This window comes from Canis lupus, chromosome 31 (assembly GCF_048164855.1).
Source record: "Canis lupus baileyi chromosome 31, mCanLup2.hap1, whole genome shotgun sequence".
Classification (NCBI taxonomy): domain Eukaryota; kingdom Metazoa; phylum Chordata; class Mammalia; order Carnivora; family Canidae; genus Canis; species Canis lupus.
The window spans coordinates 13,112,593-13,134,485 of record NC_132868.1 but is presented as its reverse complement, the minus strand read 5'-3'; the positions used below and the strand labels follow the sequence as shown (position 1 = coordinate 13,134,485).

The following is a 21,893-nucleotide window of genomic DNA, read 5'->3' as shown; positions in this document are numbered from 1 at the left end:
GCAAAAGGATATAGCCCAATGGTGGGACCAAGGCCCCCCTACACTAAATGTGCCTTGGGGCTACCCCAAGAACACTGCAAAACAAAACCTGGGCAGGGTCTGAAGGTTACACATCACTCACGGCCTGTCAGAAAAAGACCCAACACGTCTGATGGCAGAGCTGCAGGGTGACCTGTGGGGAGCCACAGGTCGATGTGGTTTCCAGTCAACACTTGCTGTTCTTCCTGGAGCCTGCGATCTGCAGACGTACCACCTGGTCTCCCGCAGACCCCGCCTATGTCCCCATTCCCTCTGTGCATCCTGGCACGTACCCCTGTGCTATAGTGAACCAGAGCCAGGAGGCCCAGGGAACCCTCAAACCTGGTGGTCAGCGTGGGGACCTCCAAACAACTGGGAGAATAACCAGGAGCAAGATGGTAGATCCAAACTGGATGGGGTTACTGCACTACACACACTACACTAAAGACAACCCACCCTAAGGCAGAGATGCAAGACCCAGTCTCATGTCATCTGAAGGTCAGTTGAAACCCACTTCTGACATAGCCAGGGTTTGTGAACCTCAGCAGCAGTGACCCCTGGGGCTGGGTTGTTCCTGGGGGGCTGCTCCCTGCGCCTCAGAGTGAGTGTTCAGCAGCATGTGTGGCCTCCCCCTCAATGCCAGAAGCACATCTCCAAGTGTGACGGCCAAAGACGTCTCCAGACACCACCATGCGCGATGGGGGTTTGGGTGGACGAGGTAGGGGAGGGCGCTCTCAGGAGAGAAACCCCGAGGTAAGGCTCCAGTGTGTCCAAAGTAAAGTAGAGAAAGAACACCATGAGAGCCATTGGTCAGCAGGAAGCCAGGTAGTCAAGGAGACCCCGAAACCGAGTGCTGTGCAGAGCAGAGGATGTTGTGTGTGGCAGGGCAGGGGTCAGCTGTCCACAGGGGCACGGCCACGTGGGTACATGTACACACACCAATGCAGCGATGGCAGGCAGCTCATCCCTGTGTGAACTGCACAGCAATCCTGCACTTGGAGCACGATGGCAGAAAGGAGACTGGGGCAAGACTGCTCAAAGGACCCCTGGAGGGGGTCCCAAGGATGGTGGCCACACTCCTGGAAGCAAGGACATGCCTCAGTGTATCAGTCCAGACCCCCAGGGGCTGCCCTGCAGGCTACTGCTGCACCAGGGCCAAGAGCAGAGTCCGCCTCTTCCAAGGAGCCCAATGACACGAGCATGCCCAGCACAACCTACCCAGAGAGCCAAGCATGGAGATATCCAGAGAGGCGTCAGAGTAGGACTTCATCGCCATGAAGTCCAGAACAGAGCTGCCGTCGCCCAGCGAGTCCCCAGCCTGCAGGAGACAGATAGACACGAAGCAGAAGACAAAAGATGTCACTGAGCGAGTAGTTAACACCAGCTGAACTCACAGGAGCTACGGCAGCATTGGGGCCCCACACCCACAGGCAGGACAGGTCCACTCTGCTGCGTCCACATCTGAGCAGCAGGCAGGACCACAGCATGTCCAGTCCACACTGCCACACCCACGATCATGGGGGGAACTCAGGAGGGCTGCCCTGTGGAGACCAAACCGACACCACACAAAGGCTGTGGGTTCTTGGGGACAGGTCCCAGCAACCGACACAGGACACCAAGGGCTCACGACTGCCATGGACTGCACGCTAGATGGGGAGGCAGACCCACGCCAGCGTGTTCCCTTTCCTCTGTGGCACCTGCTGCCCTCCTGCACCTCTACAGTGTCAATTCCTGCTCTGCGTCATTATGGAAACAATGCTGCGTTCCCCAACACTCACTCCCCACCACTTGCAAAGCTTCCACACCTGTTTGTTGTTCAAAGATACTAGGATATAACAGCTAACATGTGGCTACCTTAAAAATAAACCTAAAGGAGCCATCTCTGGTATTTTAAGGGAGACCTGGGTCACTGCTGGAGAGCTACTGTCCAATGAGACTGCACTTCCCGACATAGCTTGGGAGGACAGTCTTCACCATCTGTGAGCCCTCTCCCGTTGGGCTGTCTTCCCTGGGTGTGAGCCCTCTCCTGTCAGGCTGTCTTCCCTGGCTGGGAGCCCTCTCCTGTCAGCCTGTCTTCTCTGGGTGTGAGCCCGCTCTCATCGGGCTGTCTTCCCTGGGTGTGAGTCCACTCCCATTGGGCTATCTTCCCTGGGTGTGAGTCCACTCCCATCGGGCTATCTTCCCTAGGTGTGAGCCCGCTCCCATCGGGCTGTCTTCTCTGGGTGGGAGCCTGCTCCCATCGGGCTGTCTGGGGCTGGGTGTGAGCCCTCTACCATCAGGCTGTCTTCTCTGGGTGTGAGCTTACTCCAGTCAGGCTGTCTTCCCTGGGTGTGAGCCCACTCCCATCGGGCTGTCTTCCCTAGGTGTGAGTCTGCTCCCATCAGGCTGTCTTCTCTGGGTTGGAGCCCGCTCCCATCGGGCTGTCTTCTCTGAGTTGGAGCCCGCTCCCATCGGGCTGTCTGGGGCTGGGGCTGGGTCTGGGTGTGAGCCCTCTACCATCAGGCTGTCTTCTCTGGGTGTGAGCTTACTCCAGTCAGGCTGTCTTCCCTGGGTGTGAGCTTACTCCCCTCGGGCTGTCTTCTCTGGGTGGGAGCCCTCTCCCATTGGGCTGTCTTTCCTGGGTGTAAGCCCCATTCTATTAAGTTCTTCTAGATGATTTGTAAATTTGTTTCTTTCACTTGGCTTTCCTAAGAGTCACTTCTGTCCATGCTCTGATAAATAACTTCTCTTAAAAGAAGTGTTACAGGGATAACTTTGGGCCATCAATACACCAGGCTGAGCTCACGTTTACAGAGTATGGCAGCAGCCAGACACCAGAGTGAGTGCTGCCACAGCCCTACAACCACCCCACAATTACCACCCTCTCTGCAACCAGAGACTAAGGCTTGGCACGGTCTGTCAGGGCCCCACACAAGGCCCTTGCTCCTTACACGGCTAGAGCAATTATCCCACAGCTATGGCTTTCAAGGTTATTACAGGTTTACCTGATGATCCTAATACATGAGGCACCTTAAAGCTCGTAAAAACAAGTTCAAAGAAACTGGTTTGCTTACAATATTTCCTTAGAGACCACACACAGCCACAGCCTCCACACACACCCCAAAAACATCCTAGAGGTTAGCGTGCCCTGTGGCTCTCCTACAGGAAAGTACTCTGGTGCCCACCTTCCCATCAGCCAGTTTTGCATACTTGTTAAGTATGAGATCTATGCTCCAAAGTAGTGTGGAAATGACATTATCATTAGCGTCTGTGCCTTTAACTGTGTTAAAAATTTAAGTCTAAAGAAAACCACGAATGGTGTATTTGCAAAGATGTCTGGTGCCCTAAGTGGTGACAGGGAGACACTGCAACAGATGCTGTGAGGGGTGCATGCACCAATGGAATGAGGAGAGATGAGGCAGAGGCAGGCACCTCCTCACATGCCAAGACCAGGCCACACACCGCCTGCCAGCGGGAATTCACCCAATGGCTGGCTGCTACCATGGGCTTGAGAGGGTGGGGAACTGGGGCCTGGTGCTCCCGGCACAAGGGACAGCCTAGGTGACAGGAGGCCTCTTCTGAAAGCTCCCTGGGCAGCCCCTGGGCTGTCTGCATGGAGGCGAGGGTGGTTGGACAGAGGGAGTGAGTGCTGGGCTCCCAGCTCAAGACGGCCTGCAGCACGTCCCAGCTCTCCACAGACACCATGTGGAACGTGTGCTCCAGGCCAGAGGCCCTGAGGACCCCACCTGCGTCTCAAACCTGGCCACACCAGGGAACACACCCTCAGAGAGACACCCATTCTGTCACACAATGAGCCCCACCTGATGGGCACCTGTCACACCTGCCCTGAGTGGGCCTTCTGTCCACCAAGGCCAGGTAACACCTGTGGCCCAGGCCCCCACAGGCTACCCCAAAGCCTAGGGCTGCTGCTCCAACACAGGGGCTATGTTCAAAGCTTATCGTCAATGTGCACGTTTCAAGTTACTCCCAAGGAACACGAAAAATGCGGAAACTAAGAGCAGACCACAATTAAGTTTCCTCAAATCCAGACCGTCTGCTTTAGGTTCTGGGAATGCTCCAAGGACACGGGTCTCCAAAGCTGGCCTTCCTCACCAGTGTGCAGTACACACGCACCTGGCTGACAGCACACAGTTCCTGCTGAGAGGGCTGAAGAACCCACCGCTCTAGGAACTAAGCTTACTCCTCGCTTTACAGGCCCCAACAGGCCCCCTGCTCCCCCAGGCACCTGCAGACACAGAGCCCCCGGCATGGTCACTGCTCTGCGGGCTGCTGCATCTGGGCTGGAAGAGAAGTGCTTTGGCTTTCTATCCTTTACCCAAGTCATTAAAAATCAGAGTCGGGGAGACTACCACTTAATCAGTTTCTCAATAAAACACATGAACCTCTTCTCAGCCATCCCATTTCAGAGGCTGAATGTGACCCTTCCCCACAGGAATGCTCATAACTAGGTTTTTACTTATGTGTCTGTACAACTCACCTTCACTTCGTCTGGAGGCTTCACTGGAACATTTCTCCTCTGCAAATCAAAACAGGAGAGAAGCCAGTTTTTCCAAAGCAGTTCTATATAGGACCATCCGTTCATGTCACATCCGCATGCGTGAACTGAAAACAGCTTACTATCACTAGGATTGTCCCCATGATGTTCACACCAGAGTGTGAACCAGAGCTGGGCCCTGCCTGCTTCCTTGGAGCTGGCCGACGGAGTGAGACAGCCAAGCCGACCTGTAGAAGGCACGATTCATGCAGCCCCAGCCAAGACCCCTGGCAGGTTACCGAGTGCCCGGAGAGTACCCTGGGCGAGATGGAGATGAAGAAGTGAGAGGGCACCCACGTTATTCCACAAAGTTACAGCCTGACATTGAACTGTCTCAGGGGCAACACGGGAAAAATGCCAAGACTGGTGGTTTATGTGTTTGATGAAGAGGTACCTGTGCCCTCAGATGGGGGACATTATGGGGCCACGTACCCTTCTCATCAGGCTACACAGCACCCACTTCACTACTACTGTGTGACCACATTCCATATGGGACTTCGAGCTACACATGACTGCATGTGGAGATCACAAACCTAAATCCAACTACCCTACAACCTTGCAGGAGCGTCACCTTCAGCATACCCTAGTGTGTGCGTGTACCAGAAACGATCATTCGGCTTGTAGGCTTTTGCATCTGAGACCTTTCGTTTATAATAATGTTTTAGAAATCCACTTCCACTGTGATTTTTATAAAGTGAAACCGAAAAATAAATATCGTCACTATTTCACACATAAGCCTCTGCTAACGTATACACTTTGGTATCAAACGTTACCCAATCCTGAAGCACACTGGAAATCACACAACTCCTACCATGCAAGTTCACTCAGAAAAGTCATCCAACCAGAATCTAGAAAGCAAAGTGAGTCAGCAGGATGTGATGGGGCTTTCTGCTCTAACCACCACATGGCATAAAGACAGAGCTTCAGACGCTCGGCCCAGGGCAGCGCCGGGAGGAAACCCTCAGGCCACAGTAGCCACAGCAGGTTGAAAAGTGAGAGTTCACAGGCTGGTGGGACAAAGTCTGGAGAGGACAACTCATAGCAAGGGCTTCAAAATCCAGGAGGAACAAACCCAGCAGACAGGAACCTGTGCATACAGATGGAACACTACAGGGCCAGGCGTGCACGATGGGACACATCTGAGCTCCACTTGGCCAAGCAAAGCCCTCACTGCAGTCCACCAGAAGGGACCCCAGAGGGCCATTCCTCAGTATCAAGGCCTAACTCACCCAACATAAAGGCCACCTAGACCTGCCCTGATAAAGCTTAAAAACAAACCCCCAAGAAATCAGGTAACTCACAAGAACTCTGCCAAACGGAACGCCAACATTCTTTAAAGGAACACAGTAAAATCCAGACCAGCCTTGCCCAGCGGTAATAGGAGCAGACATCAAACTTCAGTTTTCTACTAGCCAATGAAAACTAATGTTAATGCACTACTAACAATACATATTTCACCTAATCTAATGTACCAAAAGAATTTTTTAACATATAATCCAAATAAAACAATAAAATATTTTTACATTTCATTTTTTGTACTCATCTCTAAAATTCTGGTTTGTAGCTCACATTTTCATCCTAAGTTCAGATGAGCCACAGTAATGTTTCCACCAGCCACCTGAGGCTGCTGGCTGCTCTATCAGCAATCTAGATGGTAGAGACTCAAGTGTGACGCCCAGGATCCAATAAAACAAAAAAGCAATAAATCATGGCCTAGAAGCAAAGGAAAATCTGCCAACAGGCAAATCCAGCAGTGAGAGAGATGACAGAATGAGTGCGTAAGGACTTTAAAGCACCTGTAATAAACGTCAGAAATAGGTGCAAAGATTTAGAGGAAAGCATGAACACAATGTGGTAGAAGGGAAGATGCAAGAAAGAACGAAACAGAAGTCTAGATGAATACAGTGCCTGAAATGAAAAACTCATCGTCTGTGATTTATGGCAGATATAGACGTGGCATAAAAACAGATCACTCAACTTGAAGCCACGGCAACAGAAACCATTCGAACTGAAGGAGGGGAAAAAAGACTAAAAAAGAACAGAGCATCAACAGCATGTGGAATGGTTGAGATCTCTAACACCAGTGTTGAAGTCTTAGAAAAATGAAGGAAGTGGAGGGTGGGCAGAAATGGTATTTGAAGAAATAATGGATGAAAATCTTCCAAATTTGATGAAAACTATAAACTGACAGGTCCAAGAAGGTCAACAAATGTTAAGTGGAATAAACATGAAGAACACGACATATCAGTAATGAGCCGCTGAGAATCTGTTACAATGATTAAAAGTTTAAAAGCATCTAGAGAAGCGGTCAGTAAACTTTCTCCAAAGGACCAAACCTAAGGTCTGTCACACACTCTTCTTTTTTTATAGTCATTAAGAAAAGTAAAAGAACATTTGTAGCTCATGGGCCAAAGTGTGCCAATCCCTGATGTTGACCAGACAATGGGGGACAAGTGGAAAACAGATAAAAATGATTACAGATGCTTCAGAAACAATGTGACCGGGCATCTTTGAGACAGAAAGACAACCATCTCTAATTCCAGACCCAGGAATGACAAATGTCAAAGATAAAGGTAAAATAAAAACATTTTTCAGACCAAAAAAAGATGACCAAATACACTGTCAGCAAGTCTATACCAGAAAAAAAATTAAAGAAGGTTCTCCGGGATGAAGGAAAACAAGAGCAGATGAAAAAAATTTCAGGTACACACAAAGTTATAAAGAGTGCCAGAAACGGTGAATATGTGGTCAACAGAGAGGACTTACAATGAATGATGGACGAATAGCTAGCAATTCCCTAACAACCACATCAGTCAGGATGGGCTCCTTCTATGGCAGTGGTGCCAATGGCAGGAGCCAAGGGCATGTGGGTGCATGACAAGTAGGACCACACAGTGCACCCACCTGCCTCAGCTGGAAGAGCATTCGTGAGTGGTCCCCACCGGTGATCTGGTCCAGGAGGTCATCCACCATTTTCTTGCTATAGCTCCCAGCATCCTTCACAAATTCCTGCAGGCTGGAAAGGCCGTGAGAGAACATGTCAAACAGGCACCACCTGCTCTAGTCTTCCAGATTCTTTCACCAGTGCCACTGGTCCTGACCCTAGGAGCCTGCCCTATTCAGCCCTCCTCAGATGGTCCTCTACAAGAGACGGTGTTATCAAGAGCAACAAACCTCCCAGATACAGTTTCGGAGAGGGTATCAGGAGTCTTCATCAGATTTTAAAAGTGGTCTATGACCCAAAAAAGGCTAGAAACAATTCAAGAAAAAATTATTTTTATTTTTTTTATTATTATTTTTTTTTATGATAGTCACAGAGAGAGAGAGAGAGAGAGAGAGAGAGAGACAGGCAGAGACACAGGCAGAGGGAGAAGCAGGCTCCATGCACCGGGAGCCCCATGTGGGACTCGATCCCAGGTCTCCAGGATCGCGCCCTGGGCCAAAGGCAGGCGCTAAACCCCTGCGCCACCCAGGGATCCCCAGAAAAAATTATTTTTAAAAAAAGCAATGTGAACAACAGTCTATGCATGTTCAGGTGATCCATGCATGTTCAGGATTAGATCCTCTAATCTGTGCAGGATTAGAGGCGCCAACCTGCCCAGCTGAAAATCTGCATAAAACTTCTGACTCCCCCAAAACTTAACTACTAATAGTCTACTGTTGACCAGAAACCTTTCTGATGAGATAAAACAACGGAGTACTACAGATCTTGTACATTATATGGATTACGTATCATATTCTTACAACAAAGCTAAATAAAAACACGTTACAAAAGATATGAGAAAAAATACGTTTATAGTACTGTACTACGCTTAATGAAAAGAAAAAGCCAAAAAAAGAAAGAAAGAAAGAAAGAAAGAAGAAAGAAAGAAAGAAAAAGCCACATATAAGTAAACCTGCACAGTTGAAAGCTGTGTTGCTCAAGTGTCAACCAAATATCTTCTACTAACTTCTGTAAAAGAAACCTAATTTTATCTTTTTTTTTTTTGGACTTAAAAAACTAAGTAGATCAAGGAGAGATGCTCCGGAACGTGAAGGGGGGGAAAAGGTATGGAAACAAGAGTCTCCATGTACACCCTAGAGCATCATTTTGATTTTTGGACCCACATAAATGCTAAAAAAATAAAAAATAAATAAAAGATTTTGAAAAAGAAGCAAAGAACAAAAGCCCAAGTTCTAGCATCAAAGCCCAGGCAAAGGCTCCAAACGGCTTCCCAGATGTCAGAAATTCACACAGAGTGGAAGCGAAACTATGACAATGCACAAGTCTCCACCAGGATCATCTTAGGAGACACCAGCAAACAGGGTGTGAAGGGAGCAGGGCATGGTCTGGAAGCACCCCAGAACAGAGCATGTGGGGAAGTGGCAAGGGGACACCAGGGAGGAGCGCTATTTGCTTGCCACACACTGCCCACAGGACTGGGATTTCCACTGTATGTATGTGTTTCAGGCACATGCCTGGGGAAGGCCACCACAGCCGGGGAGCATTGTGCCGCCCGAACTGAAGGTGGCTGCTGTCCCTGAAGGGCTGTGACAGCGCAGGTGGTAAAGGAGACGGTCACCACTTGTGACCTGTCCTTGCCTATAACAAATTTCCTCCTTGGTTCCACTTCTACTTCTCTGGTCTCACAAAAGTCACATAAGGTACTCACTGTATTAAGGGCTGACTTCTTATTGTTCATTTTTTAAATATACCCTCTATTCTGTTTAGAATTAAAAGAAGCTCTAATGTGGACAAAACCAATTTCTTAGAGGTTAGCAAAATTTTATTTTTCTGCTGGAAAATTACTAAAATTCTGTAGAAGGGACCCATCTCTACCTAGCATGGAGAGCAAGAAAATACACAGAAAAACAGTTCTACAAAAGCACAGTACTGCATCTATGATTTTAAAACCACATCTAGGGCAGCCTGGGTGGCTCAGAGGTTTAGTGCCTGCCTTCAGCCCAAGGCATGATCCTGGAGACCGGCATCGGGATCCCTCCATGGAGCCTGTTTCTCCCTCTGCCTATGTCTCTGCCTCCGTGTGTCTCTCATGAATAAATAAATAAAATCTTTAAAAAAAAAAAATAAAACCGCACCTAATAAAACCACATCAAAGTCCCTGTTAGGGACTCGTCTGTGTCCATAATTCTCATGTTCTAGCCCTAACCCTGGTGCTTCAGAATGGGACTGTCTTTGGAGACAAGGCCTGTAAGAGATGATCAAGTTAGAACGAAGTCTTTAAGGTGGGCCCTCATCCCTTATGATTGGTGTCCTTAAAGGAAGCAGAGGTGAGGACACAAGCTCACAGTGCAGGACGCCCAAGTGAAGGCACAGGGAGACCTGGCATCTACATGCCCAGGAGAACCAGTCCTGCCTGCCCCGGGACCTCAGACTCCAGCCTCCAGGACCACCAGATGACAAATGCCTATTATCAAAGCCATCCGGCCTGTGGCGCTCCATTTTGGTGGTCCAAGCAGACCAGGACAGCCATGAAGCCATATTTCAGTAAAATCACACAACAAACTCTAAACAAGCACAGCGGGTGCTGTATTGTCCCCCATTGTCTTGTCAATGCACACGTTCTCACATTTTTTTTAAAGCAGAACCTGGATTGTCACCTGCTTACAGTACCAGCCAAGTTACCTGAACTTCAAGATCAGCCTGCAGCACACCAGTGGTTTATAGAAATTAGGTTGCAAATTGCTGTGCAGACCCGCTGCCACCAGTTCTCTCTCCCTGCCAACCCCACACTAGGAACAGTCCCACTGTGCAGCAAGCAAGAAACCGGGTGGTGATGCCAAACCTGCTTACCTCAGCGCGCACTGCACACCCGTCTCATCCCCATAGGCAGAATAAAGCAGCTCCGTTTCGTCCGATTTCAAGTCGCCAAATACTGAATTGTTGTGCATGGAAAGTGCAGTAGTGGCACTGGAGAGAAACGTCACTGAGAGCACAAGAGGGAGAGCAAGAGGACATGAGACACATGTGCTAGTGCTGCCTGGCAGGAGACACGCTGCATTGTCCGGGGGCTGTGCGCCCCCGCCCCCACCATCACACCCCACCTCCTGCATGCTACTCCGCTCTTGACACACCTGAAGCCAGAGCAGCTTTCTGGGTCTAACTAGTAGAACTGCCTCAACACCCTCGTTTTACAAGCAGAGAACCGGTTACATTCTGTAGTGAGGTGAGCACCGGGTTCCCATCCCATCCCAAAGAGTGCTGGCAGCTGTGCCAGCAGACAGAGGCTGCCTCCTGCCCAGAGGATGTCAAGGGAGTCAGAGGATCACCACCCACGAGAAGGCGTTGCTGGCACCTCCACGTAAGTCAGACCTTGAGAGGAGGGAGTGCTCCGGGCCTCTCCCCACTCGATGCCGGCAGTACCAGTGTGACCAGAAAACATCCCCAGGAACTGCTAGGTGTCCCCTGGGAACAAAGCTGCTGCATGCCCTGACATACTCTGAAACTGGCAAGCCGGCCACAAACACCAGCGCAGCCAACACGGCAGCCTCTCCCTCCTCCAGTGTGCCCACCCAGCCCTCCGTCTCCCACCTTGCCCACTCGTGCTGTCCAGACACTCTCATGCACTCCCCACCATTGGCATGGGGCTCAGATCCACCCATTGGTAAGAGCAGACAGCAAGGGAAGAGCTCACCTGCTCACTTCTATTCCATTCCCCTCACTCCTAATGACCTTAACTTCTCCACTACATCAGAGCCAGCATGTGGACGCAGTACTAAAAACCGGTGATCCATGAAGACCTTCGGGAGGACCCCGCTCCACACCCCTACTGTGACCCCCGCCCCCCCGACCTGCCCGTCTCACTCACCTTTGCCCCTTCTCTCATCTTTGAAGCCCAGCGTGGTGAAGCCGGGCAGCAGCTTGCTGGAGAGTGAGCTTAGGTCCACCGGGTGGGTCTCCTCCTCTGCAAGACGACCTGCTGTGAGCTTGCAGCTCGGGGAGCCCCCAGCCCCCGCAGTGCCTCTCATGGGCACGGGCAAGGGCATGGGGGAGGGCACAGGCGCTTTTCACAAACACCAGCTAGAGTCAAATTCACAGGAGCCACTATAATTCTCAAACCTTCTCTTTTTCTTTCCAAGCCAGCACTTGATCCGCTCATCTGTTCTCTCACAAGAACATTACCGCTCATTCCAGCCAGAGCGCACACATGGTCTGCATTGGAGAACACGAAGCAAACCTATCTCCCATCCAGGGCCCCCCTCCCCACCCCAAGAGAACACTGCCGGGTGCCCCGGCGGGTGGGAGCAGCCCTACAGCCATGCAGGCGAGACCAATGCACAGTATCTCATTTTCCCTGGTACGTGAGTGTCTTACAAGTGCAAGCGAACTTTGCCTTTCTTCAAAGGACAACCCTTTGAGACACTTTTCAAAGAGATGGATGAGGATACACATGCTTCTTAGAGCCCAGCGAAGTGACTGCATAGGTGAGCAGACCCAGCATCTGTGCCTCCCTCAAGACTCTCCTTAACAGGATTCTCAAACAGGGAATTTCTTCCAAAGCTCGCAGTTGGGGCTCTTCCGAGCTCTGTGAGTGGAGATTTGAATACTCTGGTTTCTACCTGACATATCAAGAAATCCTCTGCGATGCCATCAGGAAGTCGAGCCATAAGGACTTCTAGAATTACAGCTCTGCAGGAATGCAGCTTCAAGTCCTGCCGCCTAGCCTAGGGGCCACTGAGCATGAGAGGCCTGAGCAACACCTCTGCCCCCACTGGACGACTGCCCTCTGTCCATTTATCACATACAGGTCTCATCAAGGAGATGCTCATCTATGTTCTACCATGGGTGCCACGCTCTGCAGGGGAAACGCTGATCTCAAACAAAACCCCTGGCAGTGCAGAGATGGGAGAAAGCAGCATGTGGGCCTCAGAGAAGCCCAGCCCCTCCAGAGCCCACTCACCATCAGCGTCCGGCTCAGCCGTGTTGACCACGCTGTAGAGGAGGCTGCCGTCCCCATTCTTCCTCAGATAACCCATCTGCAAAAAAGCACAACTGAGTGCCTGTACCCCCAATGAGCTTCTTGCTATCGTGGCTGCTGCTGCTATGCCAATAAAATCAAGGCCTTCCAGTACAGCCTAACTGGGATGAATCCCAGGCCACGAGGTTCTTGGTTTCCCCATGGAAAAGGCCACAGAGGCCCCTCTCATACCTTCCCCAATTTAACTTCAGACGTGTGTGCACTGGGAGGACTCAGGCTTGTGACCCTTCTAAAGCCGCTTTGGAAATAGGAGGCTTTAGGCAGAGATGACCAATTTATAGGGCAGGGGAACTTGAACCAGATGAAGCTAGAACAAGACCCTAGTCTCCAAGTGCCATGTCTGTGGACAGCCTAGAGGCACCATCTCTAAACCACAAGGGACTTACTTCCACTTAAAGACCAACCATGAACAAAACCACTCCTCCTCTAAAAACCTCTAGGAACGTTTGTTCAGGAAGAGGAGCACCTGCACGTTGATGTGGGAATGGGACGAGGAGGGCCTTTGGGCCTGCGAGCTGGAGCCTGAGTGCAGGGCTGGGAGGAGAGGTGGGGACGGGAGGATTGATTGTCCCTGACCAAGAAATTAATCAGGTTTCTCACTGTGGAATTCTAACACCAAAACAGAGGACAGCGAAGCAGGTGCAGTGCCAGGAGCAATGGGTGTTGGTGTGGGCACGTGCTTCTGACCAGTACACACAGGTCAACACTGGGTTTTTCCAAGCCCTACCCATGGAGGGCCCCAGGGCTCCTTGGAGACCCCAAGGTTAGAGCACAACAGGCGTGCACACCAGCAGGTCCAGGAGAACACCACCACAAGCTACACAGGGAACGTCAAACATCCTACCAGGAAGCTTTAGAGTAAGTAAAAAAGAAATTTACCTCAGTGTTTTTATATAACCTGGCACATCTAAAATTTCATCCGTCAGAATTCTTTATATTCCGTTCACTGAACATTTTGAAGAGTTCACATTAAAATAGAATGTGAAGTTCTAGTGTTTTTCAGAGTACCCGCTGACAGGAGACTGTGGATATACCATGTCAATAAAACGTACCAGGATTAATTTCATCTCTGTCCTTGTTACCAAGACCACATGGTTTAAAACTATGCAGGGAATGCCTGAGTGGCTCAGTGGTTGACCTGCCTTCAGCTCAGGTCATGATCCCGAGGTCCTGGGATCGAGTCCCACATCAGGCTCCCCGCAGGGAGCCTGCTTCTCTCTCTTTCTGGGTCTCTCATGAATAAATAAATAAAATCTAAACCGCTCTATATCTGCATGGTTTCTACAGGACATGCTGATCTATTCTTATGGCAGAAAAAGTCCTGAAAGGATGCAAGGGCCTCTTCCTGAGGACCAGCAGCTGCTGCGGCAGCTCCCAAGGCCCACACCTGGGACACAGGAGCCCACGGCATACCGCAGAGGTGCAGAGACATGAGCACACCAGAAGGTTCAAGCTGTGGTGCAGAAGCCTGGCAGGTCCGGCTTCCATCAACGGTAACCAACATTCCCACTGAAGGGCGGGTCTGTCATGGCCGTCCACCCACTGCACACCGCCTCTGGGAGGGTCCTCCCTGTGAGGCACCCTCGGAGGCCTTTCCCACCCAGGAAACAGAGCGGGTGACAGGAGCCAACACAACCCCTCAGTGAACAATGCATCAACAGGGCGCAGGGCCGCCCAGACCTCCTGACGCTACCTTGCCCCCTGGGAGGAGCCGGTTGATCCTGTCCCGAGCCTCGTCAGCTGCGTGCTCCACCAAGGCCAGCACGTGCTCCTCCGCCGTGCTGTCAGTCAGGCTGCAAGCATTTCCTTCCGGCTCAAACATGCAGCTATGAAGAAGCAGGAGCACCACACAAGTCACCAGGAGACCGGGGCACATGCTGCTCCCACCTCACCCGTGGCCAGTCCCTAACACTCCTCAAGGTCACCAGGAGCTGGCAGGAGCAACACAAGGCACACCTTAATCCTTACCTTTTAGCTGCAACCACAGAAACACAAAACACTTCCCCCTAGGAGTAAAGGTAACCCCAACAGCCACAAGGCATTCCTCGTGTCCCAGCTACACATGTCCATCTGAGACCCACCTGACTGGAACCTCAATGCTTAATAGGAAGCTGACAAAACTACAGTGGCATTTGAGGCACCGTTTGAAAAAGGGGCAAAACTCCGTGGAGGGGTGAAGCATCAGCAACAAGTGTGAGCTGGAAAGACAAGGGGCCCCAGGAGCCCCATGTGAAGGAGTTCTTTACTCAAACAATCAAGAGTCACCGGGTGCAGCACCCAAAGGAGGTGGGCCTCTCCTGTGGGACGTTCTAGAAGCAAATGGTAGACCTTTTCTAAGGAGCTATGGGAGGAAAGCCTGCCTGGGGACCCTGAGCCTATAAGAAAGCTCTCTCTCTGGTCCAGGGTGTAGGACCGCAGGAGCTGGACACTCAGAGGGTACGATGAGAAAGAAGCCCCAACTCCCATGCGTGCCACCTGCCCAACAGCACAGTTCTGTCTCGAGGCTGAGAGAGTTAAGCCAGGCCAGCAGCATGCGTCCTGCATAGGACGGAACCTCTTAGGAGTGAAGGGCCAATGATTATCCACAAACAAAACACGCATGGGAGCAGCTGTGACCTGATGGGCTCTGGTGACACGGCTGGGACAGAGCCCCAGTGTGGTGGCAGAGGCTGTCCTGCCTTTGGCCCCCTATGTCCACAAGCAAGACAGTGACTCTCCTGCAGAACAAATCCTAGCTGGTCCAGGTTGGCTGCCAGCTGCCTGGTAGCGCCTGACGCTAGAGCTCGGATCTAGGCCCAGGGGCCTGTGTCCCCCCCAGTGCGTGGCACAAGGAGCCCGTCCTTGAGCGACTCCAAGGACGTGGGCCCTGGCACAGGCTCACCCCCCCGCCTTCCCAAGTGTGTCCCACACAGCAGGCAAATGCACTTCCCTGTACCTGATAACTTCTCTACTCGGCCTTTTGGATTTCTTGGCAGTTTCTACTTGTACAGGTGCCACTTCGGGGACGGGTTCCTCGACAGCTGTATCTTCATTGCCCAGAAGAGCTGCCTGCTGAGAAAAATCCATGTCCTGCATAAACGACATGCTGCGCTTCAAAGCTAACAGCCGCTCCTAGAATCAAAAAGGACAGAGCAGCAGGGCTTTACCTCTGCCCCACACCAGGGTGCCATGACGATGGGTGGGATGGGGATGGCCCAGCCTCACCTGGCCTAACCGCTGACCCCCACAGCGCTACCACAGGAGGTGGTCACGGGAGTCAGCACCAAATGTGTGGGTGACCAGCTGGGAGCACCCCGGGGCCGGCAGAGGGGACAGGCCGGGGGGCACAGGGCCCGCACCTCACCTACAGGCTGATCGGGCACAAGGCACTGGTCCTAGATGCATGACGCATGCAACCTGGCTCATGGGACAGATCTGGGAGGCCACTCCGACAGCCAAGATGTCTCATCTAGATTCAGTGGGCAGCCACGTAAAACAAATCATAGGCTGGCTGCAATCCAGTGAGACAAGGTGCCCAGGCTCAGATCGACAGATCCAGATCTTTCCACCAACCCTACGGAAGACGTTACAGCTGGGTCATGAGCATGAGCAGAGAGAGAGAAAAGAGACTGCCTGCAGGGAAGGGTGACCTGGGACATCTACCCTAGAGCAGGGGGTCCACACCGCGGCCAGTGACGGATGGATGGAAGCATGTCATTCACTGGGGGTGAGGTTCTGTTTAGGCATAAAAACACAGAGGAGAACTCTCATTTCTGTGGCTCCTTGCTGCCAATGGGCTTCTTACTTTGCTCATCATCTTAAAGCCTGCATGAAGGATCTTCTTGGCTAACTTGTAATACACAGTGTCTGGTCTGTTGTAGGTCATGGCGTTATCACACATCAGTTTAAAATCTGCCTGAAAGGGAAAAAAAAAAATAGTATCCATCCAATTTGAAATACCACCAAGACAAGAGCAGAAATTGGATTCCTGTCAAGAGGCTCAAAGTGAGTGGGAAACAACTAGATTCGGTTCGTTAGTTTAACAAACGGTTTCCATAGCCCTTCAGAAAAACGTTCCTAACTGTTCATTGGTCTTTCCCTGCACATGGTGAGAAGCCTGCCAAGCCCTGAACTTCCTCCCAAGTGTGACATGCACACATTCTAAGAATATGGCGGCTCCCTCTCTTCCGTCTCCAGCTCACCCATTCTGGGAGGAACTCAGATGTAAATGGAACAAGAACTGACAGTCAGCTTCTTTTAATTAAAGTTAAGGGATGAGCTGAGACCTGGGCACGTTCATGTCCTCTATCTCTGGGATTTTTCCACAGAATTCAGAATTTTGTCTACAGGTAATTGCTCTACAAGTATCAGAGAAAACGTTTTCCCTAAAACAAGGAGACTCTTACTGAACAACTTATGTTAAAGGTAAACTATTGGAAACTTCAGTATCTTGTCCCCCTAACCAAATTACATTGGGCACACACCTGTCACAGGTGAGTCAGCCACCAGGAGGCACAAAGACAGCTAAAGCCAGCCGGGCAATGCAGTGCAATCTCTCCTGGCCCTTTCCAAATGCCAGCACTGGCCCTGAGCCAAGGCCTCCAAGCCCCTGTCCTTCGCTGGCCCCAAGGTACCAGTCTTGAGGATGCCAGGGGTAAGGGGACACTGCTCACAGCCAGGACGGTCACCGGGCAGCAGACGAAACTCAGGCCCATGTTAGGAAGGTAGAGGAGTTTCGGGCCGCCGCTAGCCATCTGCCCAACCCTCCCGTGGAAACCCCACCGCATGCCGTACCCTTTCATGTGGTACTGCTTCTGCAACTCAGCAAAGCCTCTCAGTCACATCACCAGGAAATGAAAGTAAAAAAGCCAAGTCTTCCAAATTTCACAGAAACTAAGAAAGAAACCTGATGCCCTTTCCTAAATGACATTATTAGCAAAACTGTCAAGCACTCATTTTGATCCCTCTAGGTTTTGAAGCCAAGAACCAATTTCTATCTCACAGATGGTAGCAAAAAACAGATTTAAAAACTATGTACTCGGGACGCCTGGGTGGCTCAGTGGTTTAGCCCCTGCCTTTGGCCCACGGCGTGATCCTGGAGTCCTGGGGTGGAGTCCTGCATTGGAATCCCTGCACGGAGCCTGCTTCTCCCTCTGCCTCTCTCTCTCTCTCTCTGTGTATCTCTTGTGAATAAATAAAATCTTAAAAATAAATAAGTAAATAAAAGCTGTATACTCAAGAGCTGTAAGAATTTATTATTAAAAAAAAAAAAAAAAAAAAAAAAAAAAAAAGGTGCGGATTCCTTGGTGGCTCAGCGGTTTGGCGCCTGCCTTTGGCCCAGGGCGGGATCTTGGAGTCCCAGGATCGAGTCCTGAGTCCTACGTCAGGCTCCTGACATGGAGCCTGCTTCTCCTTCCTCCTGTGTCTCTGCCTCTCTCTCTCTCTATCATAAATAAATAAACAAAAATAAATCTTTTATTAAAAAAAAAAGCTAAATTCCTGGCTAATATAATATAAAACTAAAAATTAGAATAATTTTTTCCAGAAATAACCGCTCTATAGCTAGACCAAATCGGACACACTCCTGTTTGACCCAATGCGTTTCTATGGCTTTGCAACATACAGTTGGGTTTCCAGACAAAAACAAGGAGAACATTTCAGCCAATCCGCTCCTTCAATGCGAACGTTTCAGCCAACCCACTCCTCAATTTGTGTCTGGGCGACCCCAGCCCAAATGCTCCAAAGCCCATGGAAACTTGCAACTGGAAACGAGCTAAGACAGAGTGTTCACTGGACATAAACACACGGAGCCTCACAACAGTGATCTGAGGAACTGAAACTAGTTTACCTTAAATTCCGTGACTGACTTGTATTCGTTGGCTACAATCTTGTCTTTCATTGTGCCAAAATCCATGGGATGTTTTATTATCATTGAGTATCCTGGAGCAATTGCATCCGTGACAGGAAAAGCAAAAAACCCATGAGGATCTTTTCTAAAAACAAAAACATCTTTACTTAAACTGGGAAAACTACAGATCTAGATCTCCAAAAGATACAAAACTCCACATAATAAAAACGTAACACAACTCACCAAGTTTTAAGCCTGTTTCTTAAAAATAAAACATAACACCTATGCTGTTTACAATTGTGGTAGATGTTTTATGTGACTAAGAATTCCGAAACTGCCTTCCTGGCTCCAGCGACATGTGAATCATGACGGCCTTGACCCCTCTGCGCTGACTCGGCAGCCGGCTCTCCCACACTGCTCCCGCACATGCTCGCCCACCCCCCACCCTACCGGTGGTCTGCCTCTCAGGTGGAGGTGGGGGAAGACACCCCCATGTTCCCAAGCTCAAGCTCTCAAGAAACTGTTTACCTCTGGAGCTGGCGAAGAAAATGCTCTAATAGTTGTTGAATAGGTGTGCTCTCATTCTCAGCTGATGATTCAAAAAAATAAAAAAAATAAAGGTCAGTCGAGAGATTTTGTTCTCACAGCATTGTAAAGCTCCGACACCATGAGATGCACTTAGCTTTTGTTAGCTATTTTGTGTTTCATGGTGTTTTCAGTTCCAAAGGAACTGGGTACAAGAGTAAACCAGGTCCAGTCCTGGCCACTAAAACGCTAAGCTGGGTGGGAAAGGGTATCACTCACAGCATCAAGTCCCAAAAACCCCTCAGAGCGCCAACACCTGAGTGTGACAACAGGGAACTGTCACTCATCCATGTGTGACAGTGCCAGTCACCCCAGGCCCAGCATATTCCAGACATGGTACGAAGAAGAGGAGACTATGACACAGAGGTGGAGCTTCGCCAAATGACCTCTCACGAGAGTCCTAGATCTCTGGTCCTGCCTGTTCCTCATCTGTGCAGGAACCTCGCGCGTTCACACACACACACACACACACACACACCAGGTTAGCAATGTCTCTGGGCCCTCATGTGAACATGAGGATTTTGGTGAATGTAAACACAGAGGCTGGCACAGGTTTTGTTCTCTTGGTTGTGAGCAGGCAGGTGCCCTTTCCTCCTGCCCCCCACTAAGGGCCATGCCAGCACCCAGACCTCAGTTTCTGAACGCCGTGCTGCACTAAGGAGTGCAGACCTGCAGTGGGTCTTCGAGGTGTGACATCAGCGCTTCAAGCACATGGGAGGGAAGCACTGCACGTGGGGCCTGAAGCAAGCCGTTATTCAGACTCAGCTCACGGTAACTGGCAACTGTCTAAACTCCGCACACACACTCACCTAGTGCGCTGCTGCTCTGCACCCCACCTCCCACCTGCTCGCCGTGGCAATGACTTACACAGAGCACGGGGACCCCTCCCAAACTATAGATAGTCAAATCCTAAGTCCAGAAAACACCATAGCCTCCCAACCATGTGCAAGTCTCTGACAGAAGCGGCTCAGAACCTTTCCTCTGGTGAAGACGGTATGACCCTGTGGTTTCTGACAGCCTCACTAATTGACTCGACCACGAGTTTCCTCCTACCCACGATGAGATTGGGAGTTTACGGGGGGAGCGGGACACAGGAGCAGCTGGCCAAGCTTCGCTCTAGAAGTTCAAAGGTGACAGTAAGACCTGAGGCCCAGCTACGCTTCATATCAAGAAAATAGCATTCCCTCCCTCCCGCGCTCCTCCTGAGACGCCAACCAGCACACCAGTGCCGACCAGGATGTCACAGACACGAGCCGTGATGCTCCAGGAAAACCTCACCTGGCTGTGTTCGGCACGCTCGAACGGGCCTATCGGGGGGCGGCTCCACCTCCACCTTCTTCCCAGGTTCAAAGTCATCGGTCTCTCCCTCTGTGTCGCCATGCTCCTTTTCCCGCTTCCGCTTCTTCTCTTCCTGTGAGGCAGAGGCAGGGCAGCGAGAGCAACGCAAGCAGTTTTAAATAGATCTCCTGGAACTGAGGGGAAACACAGAACTAAGAGAGAAACCCCTGCAGAGCACTTCTTACTCAGAGCCCCACCTCACAGCAACCACCCCGGGGCTCAGGCCAGAAGGACCTGCTGGCCTGCGTTTTGCTACAAACAGGACAACCCTGGCCTGAGGCCACGCAGCACTCACAGGCCGCTGTGTCCCTGGCTCTACCTTTCTTTTCCTTCTTTCTTCGTCGTCCAGGTGCTTCTCCTTCTCTGATTTCTTTTTCTTCTTCTTCTTCTTCTCTTTGTGCCGCTCTCGCTCGTGGTCTGACCTGTCATCATAATAACTGGAATCGTGCCCAGACCCCGAGAGCTCAGTCACTTCACTTCCTCCGACTTTGAGAACCAGCTTCAGGGGCTTCTCCAGAGGTTTGTCTGTGTAATCTGTGGACAGAAACCCGGGGCCTCACTGTGTGTTCCTCCCCAGGGGATGGCACGGCGGGCTCAACGTGCAGGTGTGACCACCAGAATGCCCAGGCCCCAGGAGGCAGTGGCGTCGGCCCAGCTAAGGCAGCAGGCAGGGAAACGGCAGAACCACGGTGGAAAGACGGGGAGGCGGACCCCAGAGCAGCCACTGTTTCCTCCCCTTCATGCCGCCTTATGCTCAGGGGGCCCAGGAGGAAGCAGTCTGGGGGGGGGGAGACCAATCCAGGAGCTCCCCACCCCGCCCCTAAGCTCCCCACCCCCTGGTCCTGCAGCAGCAGCTGCTGGGTCCACTCATGTGGGCACAAGCTGCCGCAGGCCTGTTGGCAAGCACTGGGATGGTCACCCCTTACTCAAAGACCAGAGCATCCAACAGATGCTCGACTCCCTCCTCAAGGATTCAGGACCCAACCAGATGCCTGAGAGCCCTGGACTCCCGCCTGGAACCCCCTCCAGTGATCCCTCCTGCCCTGGACCCTTCCTGGGGACCTGCCGAGGCCCTGAAAGCCCTCCCTGGGGGCTCCCGCAGAGGCCACCCGTTGCACCCTCTCCCTGCCCCGGGCCCCTCCCCGGGCCCCCTCCGAGGCCAGCCCTTGCACCCTCTCCCTGCCCCGGGCCCCCGCCGAGGCCACCCCTTGCACCCTCTCCCTGCCCCGGGCCCCCGCCGAGGCCAGCCCTTGCACCCTCTCCCTGCCCCCCCGCCCGGGCGCCCAGGGCCCTCCCTCGGGACCCCGCCCGCCGCGAACGCCCCGCCCGGCGTCACAAAGCGCGCCCGCCGCCTCACCCTCGTAGGACGAGCGCCACTCGGTCTTGTGCTTCTTGTGCTTCTTGCCCATGGCGGCGCGGGGCCCGGGCGCGGGGCCGAGGGCAGCAGCGAGCCCGGCCGGAGCGTGGCCGCCGCCCCCGCAGCCCTGGCTCGCCGCCCGCCTAGCCCCGCCGAGGTCGCGGGGCCGCGCCGGAAGCAGGCGCCGCGGCCGGAAGTCGGCCCTCCCCGCCCTGCCGGCGCCTAGCGCTTCCGGGTCAGGGGTCGGCGCGCGGC

General features: G+C 51.8%; 1 protein-coding gene across 5 annotated transcripts in view; it reads right to left on the bottom strand.

Annotated features, from left to right (window-relative positions):
- The window catches only part of BRD9 (bromodomain containing 9), a 28,537-nt gene extending 6,739 nt beyond the window's left edge, over positions 1–21,798 (bottom strand). For 2 of the 5 annotated variants that reach the window (XR_012021726.1, XM_072807410.1), the window contains exons 1-14: positions 21,639–21,798; positions 20,601–20,815; positions 20,222–20,354; positions 18,887–18,947; positions 18,359–18,503; positions 16,316–16,426; positions 15,467–15,642; positions 14,225–14,357; positions 12,454–12,529; positions 11,362–11,457; positions 10,347–10,479; positions 7,457–7,568; positions 4,496–4,534; positions 1,237–1,336 (exon numbers count right to left, since the gene is read on the bottom strand). Coding sequence is in view for 4 of the 5 variants with exons in the window: in XM_072807410.1 (XP_072663511.1) it covers positions 1,237–1,336; positions 4,496–4,534; positions 7,457–7,568; positions 10,347–10,479; positions 11,362–11,457; positions 12,454–12,529; positions 14,225–14,357; positions 15,467–15,642; positions 16,316–16,426; positions 18,359–18,503; positions 18,887–18,947; positions 20,222–20,354; positions 20,601–20,815; positions 21,639–21,690 (1,582 nt within the window). In the remaining variant the exon portion in view is untranslated. The remainder of the gene's footprint in view (positions 1–1,236; positions 1,337–4,495; positions 4,535–7,456; positions 7,569–10,346; positions 10,480–11,361; positions 11,458–12,453; positions 12,530–14,224; positions 14,358–15,466; positions 15,643–16,315; positions 16,427–18,358; positions 18,504–18,886; positions 18,948–20,221; positions 20,355–20,600; positions 20,816–21,638) is intronic. The other 3 variants (XM_072807409.1, XM_072807411.1, XM_072807412.1) reach the window with 3 other exon arrangements.
- Between the last annotated feature and the right edge of the window lie 95 nt (positions 21,799–21,893).